We start from the raw sequence: 10,510 nt of genomic DNA, 5'->3' as shown, positions 1-10,510 counted from the left end.
CGGCTCAGCAGTGCCATAGGCAGTGCCATAGTGTAGCGTGGGGCTTCCGCGCCGCCTCGCCAGCCAGCCTGCCTAACTGACCGCCGAATCGCTGCGACGCTCGAATGGAAATGAAACGAGCCGACGGGAGCGGGGCGTGGCAACTCGCTCAGGAGAAAATTAAGAAAGGGGGGGGGGAGACACATAAATAACAGATATGATTAAAAGGCGCGAGCCGGAGACATTGACGATGGACCGACTGACGGCGGCGAACTGATGTGAAAGAAGGGAATTGGTGGAGGCGAAGAGGGCGAAGGGGGGGGGGCAGAGTTGATGCATAGTAAATTCGCAAAAGCATTTCCTCGCCGCCATACTCTGCCTCTCCACGCGCGGATTCCTCTACGCACGCGCGGCGTACGCTGAATTTGTAACAAACTAGATTGGCCACGTGCCGAACTCGTGCCGCGGCGCCCTCCGGGCCCGGGCCTTCGTTATTCATCCCTGCTTCATTAAACCGTGGGACGGTCACTGGACGGTCCGAGGGCAGTGCGTCGCGGTGTCGCACGCGTGTGCACGGCCCCACTTCTGGCTCTGCCCCTTGCACCAGATCCCCCCTCCTTCCCCCCTCCCTCTGCTCATCCCGTGTCTGTCGCTTCTCTCTCGCTCTTTCATAGTGCCCAGGGTCTGGTGGTTGTCTGCATGGCTAATCCGTTTGCATCGAAATGCGCCCATTACTGGACTACCTGCTGGCTCGTGGGTTTGGTTCGATCGCTCCGGGGCGCATTTTCCCCCCAGCCCCCCTCTTGTGGCCCATCCCGCTCAGCCGACGCCCCCCCTCCCCCATCTCTCTCTCTCACACACACACACAAACACATACACATTCTGCTGCGAATGTCTGGCCGGCCGCACACAGCTAAAAGCGTCCGCACTTTTTCGCACCGCGTCAAATGTAATTTTGTTTTTATTTCACGATGTCAATTTGGCCATTTTTAGAGAAAGAAAAGAGCTCGCAGCTCGGGGACCTCGGGGACGAGCCGCGTCCTAGGCCGCCACCCTGCCGCCATGGTCCCGGCCCGGGGGCGTGCGGAGCTAGATATGTATCGCGGGCGATAGGTTTCATGCAATTACTCTCCCCGTGCCCCTGCCGCACTGGTGCCGCCGGCTGGGGAAGGGAACCGAAGGCAGCAGTATACAGTGGCCCCCAATCCAGCAGCCTCGCCCTTTCGCACATGCTGGAGCTTGGCGTATCATAAAAGTTAAAAAAAAGTTGTGTTTTTTTGAAAAGAAATTAAACCATATTATTGGAAATTTCAAGCTATTACACGATGGTCACAGAATCAGAAGCACAACGCCCGACCCGCCATTCGACCGCACAGCCTATCCCACAAGGAGGAGAAAAGAAAAACAAGAAGAATGGCGACCAAAACGAAGAGAGGAGAATGTGGAGCGAAGTCTTTGTGATGGTTTGCCTCCCGCTGAGTATAGGGTGTCACGTAACTCATGATACACGGAGAGGAGGGATATTCTTTATCCTACCAGCATCTTTTTGGGGTCGGTCTGTGTCCAAAAGTAGGTAACTCACAAGATGTTTAGAGAGAGGTGAGGTAATGGAATACTATTCATTTATTTTTTCTTGCCTTTCAAAAACACTTTATGTATATGGAATGGAAGCCCCAGGACTGACTCAAATCATTGTTATGTATTCGGGTAACGTTGGAGACTAGGTTGGTAAATTAGAGAAGAAGAAAGTTGATAAATACTGTACCTGTCCTCAAATACTTGCCTCATTTTCAGTCTTGAATCTGCACAGCCTGACTGGAACCATCTCTCTTTTCTGCCTTCCAAGAAGGTAACTCAGCGTTGTGGTGTTTCAACGTTGAAAGTTTCTTCCTACCGGAGGGGAAAACGTACCATTTTCTGTGGGAAACAGTTTGACAGTGGACGTTACAAGCAACGCCGGGCTGCCCCTGCACGGCTCCAAGCTGCATGTGGTCTCTGTTCTCCTTCTTTTCTTGTCCTTCCCCTCCTGAGGTCTCTCTCCTCCCCTCCCACCCCGCCCTCGCTCCGTCTTTCCCGTCCACGGCTCTCTCTCTCTCTCCCCGGCCGTTCTTTCCCACCTCCTCCCCTCCCCTCGCTGTCCGTCCTTGTCTGACTCCACGGCGGCCCCATCTTTCTTCTCCCTCCCCCATGACATATGATGCGCCGTCTTGCAGTCTTTCTCGGAATGGTGTAGCTCTGGTCTCCCTTACTTAGTGTTTCACACCCAGCTTGCCTTTGTTGGGGCCCAGGTCCTGATTCAATGGTGGCTCTCCGTGTTGGCGCATAGGTCAGCACACTTGTTGTCCACCGTGTGCAACCGAATACGGATCTTTTACTATTTGATGTTTACTAAGCGAGACACCTCGTCGTGATCTGGTGTGATTTTATTCGATTTACAATGATATACTTTATACTTGTGTCATGTTTCTCTTAACTTTTCCTTTTTCGTTCTTTGATTATTTTTATTCTTTTGTTGTTTTAATTTTTAAAGGTAATGTGGTTTGAAAGTATAACTAAAGATTTTCAAATGTGAACACTCAGCATTTTATTAAATCCTCTGTGGTACATGTTACAAAAATTAGGATCCAGACTCTTAACCATAGCTTGCATATCATATATTTGTTTTTACAAAAATGTACACTAAATACAATAGAAACAAATTGTTTTCAATAATAAATACTAGCACTAAATATCACAGATAGCTGGCATGTCATGAAGGGATGCACAAAATTTACTCAGTGAAAATTTTTTCACGGTTTCACAAGGCCAAGATTTTACATTTCTAACCCAGCACATGGTGAACACACAATATTTTTAGTTCGACGTTGGTATAACTATAAAAATTGACATCCTAACAAAGACATGGCGGTTATAACATAAAAGCGTTTATGGCTAGATCAATTGCAGTGAATCACAAACGGATTCACTGGTGCCTTCTTTCCCATTCACATCAGTGCAATGACTTTTTAAACAGGCCAAGTAATCCCTCGAGAACAAAAGACTGGAACAATTTTTTTCATTCTTAATTGGCTCAGGGCCTAAGTCTTATTTTTTAAGTCCTTTTGGCTCGGTACAGACTTGGTACAGTTTCAATCAATACCAAAGAAAATTAACAAAAGATAACTTTTAGAAGCATGTTAGCCAAATATATAAAATGAAATGCAGCAAAAACATCTACAACAAAAATGAGCCGTATTTCAGACTCGAAACATTATAACCTAGATCACAAACATACAGAAATATTTTCTGTTTGGCAACGTACGACCTTGCTGTCCGAATGCCTCTGTCAATGGTTTCAGAAATTCTGTAGTCTATCCTAAAATAAATGCAGCCAATATTTGACTTAAGATAGCAAACGCATTACTTTGAACAGGGACTACATATCACAAATGTCAACACAACGTTTTTGGAGAAGCAGCCACGAGTAACACCTAACCCTCCTGCAGAGCGCGCGTCTTGGACACCCTGACTGGGTGGCGTTTGAGCGCAAGAGCCCTGTCTCTCTCCCACTCATTGCAAAACCAACGAGAGGGACAGAGATGGGAATCGTTTCCGGACGCGGCCTTGGTTCTCGGAACGGGTCAGCCTGAGGAGTCGCTGCTGACCACAATGGGCGGAGTCTAATGTCCCCCGCGTTTACGGAAAAGCATCAGGGAGTGAAAAGATGACACAACAATGGGAGCCGATCGATAAGGATAAAGGTGCGCAGGAGAGTATGGGTTAAAGAATGTAATGATATATGGGTCAGGTACGTCGGCGGCGGTGGGATATAATACGAAAACTTTAACTATAAACTCCATTTCGCGTGCTCGGCCCCGAGGCGCGGCTAGGGAGCTGAGCTGCGTCCGGACGGACTCTCCCTCTCTCTCTTAGTAATGAGAGACACAGCTCGGGCTGTTTCCCAAGACAGCCTCGGGCACCGGCTTGCCGGACATCGCGCGCGCTCGTGTGCGAGGGAGAGGGACTCTGAGCAGCCCGTCTCTCTCGCACACTCGCTCTGATTGCGTCGGCCGGAACGCTGCAAGGCGCATCAACTGGCCTCCCACCACTGCCGCGGCTGCTGTTGATGTGAAACGAATAATTTGGTTGAGTGCTGCTACTACCTGGCAGCCTTATAGGCAGGGCTGGGTCCGGCCAGGCATTCCGACCGGGCCGAGAGGCGAGCCGAGAGGGGCCCAGAGGACGTCTTGTTCTCTCTCCTTCTCCCTGTTCCTCTTTCTCGACTTAATATTCTTTCCTTTTTATATTTCTCCAAACTCTACTGCGCCGCCGCGCCTTCCCGCCGCTCATTTCGGCCTTGGCTGGCTTAAATTAAACGAGACGCACTGTTTTGAATTTTGATTGTGTTATTCAATGCAATCCAGATGGCTATCGGTTTTGTATTTGTAGTTGCGAGCCGTCATGTCGGCAGCAGTGCGCTTATCGGCTCTTTAGCGAGAGCCGCGGCCGAATAACTCTCGCAATTGACAATTTAACGAGTCGCCCGTAATAAAAATGGAAATGCCGGGGAGTCGCGTTCCGAGAATCAAGGGAGGGAAATCGAAAGGTAATTAGAGGCTTGTTATCGTGCGGCAAAGTGATATCGAAACGTGAAATCTGCGTGGCTGCTCCTTTGGTAAATGGAATTAACTAACGTTTGCGTCTTGGACAGAGGCGTTCGCACCGCATAGCCAATGACTAAACTGACTACATACGTTTGGCTGCATTTCGTTTTGATAACACATATCATTGGCCTGATTACAAATTATCAACTTAAGTAGGCCTAGGCATGGCTTGGAAAACATATTAACTCATCCGCGAAACAGCGGCAGTCAGTCCAAATAATGTAGCGGTACAGCCTAGCTCACGCTACATCACTCTATCAGAGTTTGGTACTTAAAGCAAGGCTTTGTCCATTGTCTACGGCATTTCATAGAGAGCTTCTATACATTTTTACAAGATTTACACAGTATTTACATTTGTACAACTATATATCTTACAAAAGCACCTTTCAGTCAGTTTATGCACACGATAGAGGACATCAGTACTTATTTTTGTCCAATCGATCCAGTCAAATAACTAACCGTAGACAATGGACAACGCCCCAAAACCATGGTTACCAATTAAATAATACAACAGACTGTATACAATACAGTATGAATAGACTTGGAATTGCAAGCAAAATCAACTGGTTACAACAAATTTAAATAAGAATTGGAACAATAAAAATTAAGCTGATTTTTTATTCATTTTTCACACGCGAAAGAAGCTATTATTAGACAATTCTGAAGCTTGTAATGACTTTAACTAAACCATGGCCGTAACCAAATCATTGGCTGACCAGCAAGAAATAATTGTTTTCTGAACTCGTTTTGAAATCAGTAGGAACTGCTTTAAAGGGAAAAGTTCTCACCTTTTAATTGAATGGAGCTCTGGTGTGGTTAGTCCGACAGACGACTGGCAATTCTCCACGCGCGAACACTCACACACTTGCACTCACTTTATACACTCTCACAAGTATTTTTTCACTTTACAACAACGAAATTATAACAAATATTATCACTGGCCACTATCACGTTGGGGCTTCATCAGACCAGGTAGGCCTGCACGCCGCCGTTCTCCACCACACTGGCCCCGGCCGTCCTCCAGGGTGGGCGGTGCACTCCGGGGAGGGGGACCCCGCCCACTGGGGCCGCGCTGGCCGGGCCGCCGTTGGCCTGCCGCCGCGACCCGGCCCGCTCGAAGGTGGGGTAGTCCGAGTCGATGGACGAGTAGATGTGCTCGGACGTCGGCCTGGTGTTGGGCGACGGCGACTCTCGGTGCACGGACCCGTTCTGATGCCGGTTCAATGGCCTCGGCGAGGGCGTGGCCGTGGCCGCCGACGAGTAGTTGGCGTCCTCACAGTCCGCGGCGCCGCCCAGGGGGGCCGCGGGCCGCTGGTGCCGGCCGCTCGTCCTCGTCAGGGTGTTCCCGGACGTGTAGGCGGGCGGCACGAGGTTGTTGTCGTGGTGGTGGTGGTGGTTGTTGGCGGCCGCCGCCAGGAACAGCGGATGGCTGTTGATGTGCATGGCGGGGTGCGGCTGCTTCACGGCCTTCTCGATGGTGTAGCCGTGGTGGTCGTTGACCACATGATGGTTGACGACGTGGTGGTTGTTCCCCGTCGACTCCAGGCTGTATGTGTTGATATTCCGCCTGTAGTTGGAGTTGCTCTTCCGGTGCGAGTCCCCGGAGGGCATGGCGTACCTCAGCCGCTCCCAGAACCTCTTCTCACCCCAGCGCACTCGGGCGCCCGTCTTGAGGTACGGCCGCAGGTCGAGGTCGCCTTCGGCCTCGTGGATGCAGCTGCCGTCCTCGACGAGCACCAGCTTGAAGATGCGGCCCTTGAGGGCCTCGTGGATGGCCTGGCGGAACTCGAACCGCGACCACTCCGTCTCCATGAAGTTCCTCGACAGGACGAGGATGACGCGGCGGGAGGCCTCGGCGGCCTCGACCACGACCGGGGACGTGTTCTGCATGTACGAGTGCACCTGGTGCGGCAGGTCGCGGTAGTGCAGACACAGCTGGAAGGACGGGTTGCCGTGCTCCAGCTCGGCCACGATGGACTGCAGGACGAACTCCTCGTCCTTGGGCGAGTAGATGACGTAGCCGTCGTACAGCTTCTCGCGGTCCTCGCCGCCCAGCTTGCCGGCGGCCGCCGCCTTGAAGTGGAAGAGCCGCACGCCGTACTTGGAGTAGACCCAGACGCGCATCGGGTCCCGGAAGATGAAGATGAGCAGGCTGGCCACGATGAGCAGCAGGAAGGTGGACAGGGTGACGATCATCATGGGCAGGTAGTCGCTCACCATGATGCTCTGGATGACGGAGCTGCCGCTGTAGTAGTCGCTGCAGGCCGTGTTGTTGAGGTCGACCTCGCGCTTCTGGGGCGGCTTGGTGTCGTTGACGTAGCAGTATATGTCAGTGGCGTCGATCACCTTCTGCGCGTTGTCGCCCACCCACACCTGCAGCTCCTGCAGGAACTTGCAGCGGCAGGACCAGTGGTTGTTGCCCAGGGACACTTCGACCAGGTACGAGTTGAGTGACAGCTGCCACACAGGGAAGCTGTGCAGGTGGTTGCCGTCTAGGCGCAGGATCTCCAGGGAGCGCAGTGACGAGAAGGTGGTGTTGCCGATGTGACCGATCGCATTGTTCTGCAGGTACAGTTCGCGCAGGTGCGCCAAGTGTTCGAACTCGTAACCCTTCAGCTCGCCCAGCTGGTTGTCCTCGAGGTGCAGTATCTCGAGGGCGTTGAGGCCGTTGAACGTGCGGTTCTGGATGCTCTCGATGCGACTCGAGTTGACGAACAGCACCCGCATGTTTTTCCGCCCGATGAAGACGTGGTTCTGGAGCTCCTTGAGGTTGTTGCCGTCCAGGTAGACTTCGGTGGCGTCCATCGGGATCCGCCGGGGGATCTGGTCCGAGCCCTGCCGCGAGCAGTCCACCACGTTGGTGGTCCAGGCCTGGTCGTGATAGCACGAGCAGTTCTGGGGGCACGTCATCTCGCAGTCGCACGCGTCAAAGTCGCAGCAGTGGCACAGGGCGAAGCAGTGCGTCTCGTAGGTGCACAAGAAGTTGGAGCCGCGCGCCTCGGTGGCGGCGATGTGCTGCCGGCCGCGCAGGTTCTGCATGCGGCACATGACGTTGTCCAGGTCCATGACGCGCGGGTGCTGCCTCATGTGGGTCATGTTGTTGATCATCTGCAGCCACTCCATGGAGCAGTCGCAGAAGAAAGGGTTGCCGCCCAAGTAGAACTCGGGCAGCGTCTTGTTGGCCGGCCAGGGGGACAGTCTGATGGCGTTGATGTCTAACTTGGTCAGCTCGTTGGAGTACATGTCCACGCGCGCAAGGTTAGTCTTGCCCAGGAAGGTACTCACGGCCACCTTGGAGATGAGGTTGTTGTTGATGAACACGAGCTCGGCACTGTTGGGGATCGCCATTGGCGAGATTTCTTTGATGCGGTTGTGACTCGCGTCCAAAGTTTTGATGTGCAGCTCTTCCTGCAACTCGTAGTAGTTGCCCAGCTTCTCAATGTAGTTTCCGTGAATGTCTAACCATTTGAGGTTGGGCGGCACGAAGGCGTAGTCAAACCACACTAGATGGTTATCACTGAGATTCAGCCACAGCAGACTGGCCAGGGTCAGGAACACGCCGTTGATGTCCACCAAATAGTTGCCGTCCAGGCGGATGGCCTCGATCTGCAGGTTGCGGTCGAAGGTGCCCCGCTCAATCGACTGGATCTTGTTCTTGGCCAGGTTGAGTACCTGCAGGCTGTCCAGGTCCCAGAACATGCCCTTCGTCAGGTTGCCGATCTGGTTGTCGATGAGCCGCAGGCCGTTGAGCTGCGACAGCCCCTTGAAGGAGCCGTTCTTAAAGGTGGTGATTTGGTTCTCGCCCAAGTCGAGCGTCTTCAGGAAAGAGAGCTCGTGCAGCGCGTCGGGCACGGCCTGCAGCGCGTTGGAGCTGAGGTCCAGGTCCTTGAGGTCGGAGCAGTTGCGGAACGCGAGCACGTCGATGTTGGCCACCATGTTGTTGCCGAGCGTGAGCTTGCTCAGCACGAACAGGCCGTTGAACAGCTGTGCGCTGATGGAGTGCAGGCGGTTCTCGGCCAGGTTGAGGGTGTGCAGGTTGTACAGCGACATGAAGGCGTTGTCAGCGATGTGGCTGATCGAGTTGTTGCGCAGGTCAAGGATTTGCAGGAAGTACAGCTCCTTGAAGGTGCGCTCGTCGATGTGCGTGAGCGAGTTGTGCGCCAAGTTGAGCACGATGAGCCGGATGAGTCCGGCGAAGGTGCTCTCGTTGACGGCGGCGCTCGTCAGCAGGTTCCTGGACAGGTCCAGGACGACGAGCTGCTCCAGGCGGTGGAACAGGCCGCGCGGCAGCTCGGCCAGCGAGTTGTTCTGCAGGTAGACTTCGCTTAGCTCGCGCGACGACGCGAACAGGCCCTCGTTGAGCGTGCTCAGCCGGTTGTATGACATGTTGACCACTTTGAGCGCAGTCAGACCCTTGAACGCGTCGCCGGCCACGTCGGCGATGTCGTTGTGCTGCAGGTGGAGGTGCTGCAGGCGGCGCAGGCGGTTGAGGCCCGAGGCGGCGCCCAGGGCGGGGAGGTGGTTGAAGGACAAGTCGAGCGCGCGCACCTCGGCGCCGCCGCTGCAGTCGCCGCTGCCGAGCAGCACCTCGCGGAGCCGGCGCGGCGCGAAGCCCAGCTTGTCGAAGTCGCGGAGGTGGTTTCGAGACAGATTGAGCGTCTGCAGGTTGGCGAGAGAGCAGAACGCGTCGTCGGGCAGGGCGCGGATGTTGTTGTGCACCAGGTCCAGGACCTGCAGCTCCTTGAGCCCGTCCAGGCTGCCGGAGTCCAGCTCCAGCGACTTCCCGGACCCCCACTCGACGTTGTGCGTGGACACGCTGAGGTGCTTGAGGGCGGCGAGGCCCTCGAACGCGCCGCTCGGCAGCTCCAGGATCTTGCAGTTGTCGATGGTGAGCTCCTCCAGCAGCGAGAGCCGCTGGAAGAAGTGCGGCGGCACCGAGGACTCGAAGAGCAGCACGTCGCTGCAGTGGACGTGCAGGCGGGACGTGGACTCGGGCTGCAGCGCGCTCAGGTTGGTGGCCTCGCCGTCCAGCTTGCGGACGCGACAGCTGACGACGCCCTTGGAGGAGTTGTCGGCCGCCCAGGAGCAGTCGTCGGGCGCGTCGTGGCGGGCGAGCCCGGGGCTGGCGGCCAGCACCAGCAGCGCGCCGGCCAGCAGCGCACACTGTGCGGCACACGCACCCATGGCGAAACCCATTCTCAGCACAAGTTGGAGAAGGAGGTGCGGCACTGCTGCATTTCACTTCACTCTTGCTGCTTCGTGGTCGGGAGTCGCAATTTTTCCAACACTTTCCAATCACTTGACGGAAAAGTGGAGATATTTTTCAAAAAAAAATGAAAAATAACAGAAACAAAAAAGAAACTAAAGCACACACTTGTTTAGACTCGTTACATGGCACTTATGAGCACTCTGTATCCTGCACGACTGGTAATGTCGTCTAAGAACTAAATGCACTATCTCTTCATTTCACCATGTCGAGTATCCACACTTATTTCAACGAAATAAACTTTCGAAGAAATTCACTGCACTATTCCCAAGCGATAATTCCATGTTTCGCTGATGGGACACAGATGTCACTTTAATCCACAGAAGAGAGTCACGCGATGAATCACAAGTCCAGCGTGAAAACACCACTTTTTCGCGAAAATTCCGAAACCGGCGAGTGTGGTGCGAAAGTATCCCGAAATGTCTGCCGGGTCACACAGTTCCAGTCACGTAATCCAGTTTTGCGGTTCAGCGTCGATGGCGGTTATCCAGGTATCCAGAGCGACACTTGAACTTTTCACTACGATCGTGTTCGTGTTTCGCGTCTCGACGGAGCCGAGCGGACCTACAACTATCAGCACGTCTGCCGCTCCGCGCTCCCTTCAGTCGACTGGCTGCCGGAG

The 10,510-nt window shown here is 53.9% G+C and overlaps 1 protein-coding gene across 1 annotated transcript; it reads right to left on the bottom strand.

The window, feature by feature from the left end:
- Positions 1 to 2,538: 2,538 nt before the first annotated feature.
- Positions 2,539 to 10,493, bottom strand: LOC113204819 (toll-like receptor 7). The gene has a single exon (XM_026420145.2). The coding sequence runs from the start codon at positions 9,816 to 9,818 to the stop codon at positions 5,586 to 5,588; it is 4,233 nt and encodes a 1,410-aa protein (XP_026275930.1). The 5' UTR covers positions 9,819 to 10,493; the 3' UTR covers positions 2,539 to 5,585.
- Positions 10,494 to 10,510: the final 17 nt, after the last annotated feature.

This window comes from Frankliniella occidentalis, unplaced genomic scaffold (genome assembly GCF_000697945.3).
Source record: "Frankliniella occidentalis isolate FOCC.00 unplaced genomic scaffold, Focc_3.1 Scaffold15, whole genome shotgun sequence".
Lineage (NCBI taxonomy): Eukaryota > Metazoa > Arthropoda > Insecta > Thysanoptera > Thripidae > Frankliniella > Frankliniella occidentalis.
Note: the sequence above shows the minus strand (reverse complement) of the source record. Positions and strands in the feature narration are given on the sequence as shown.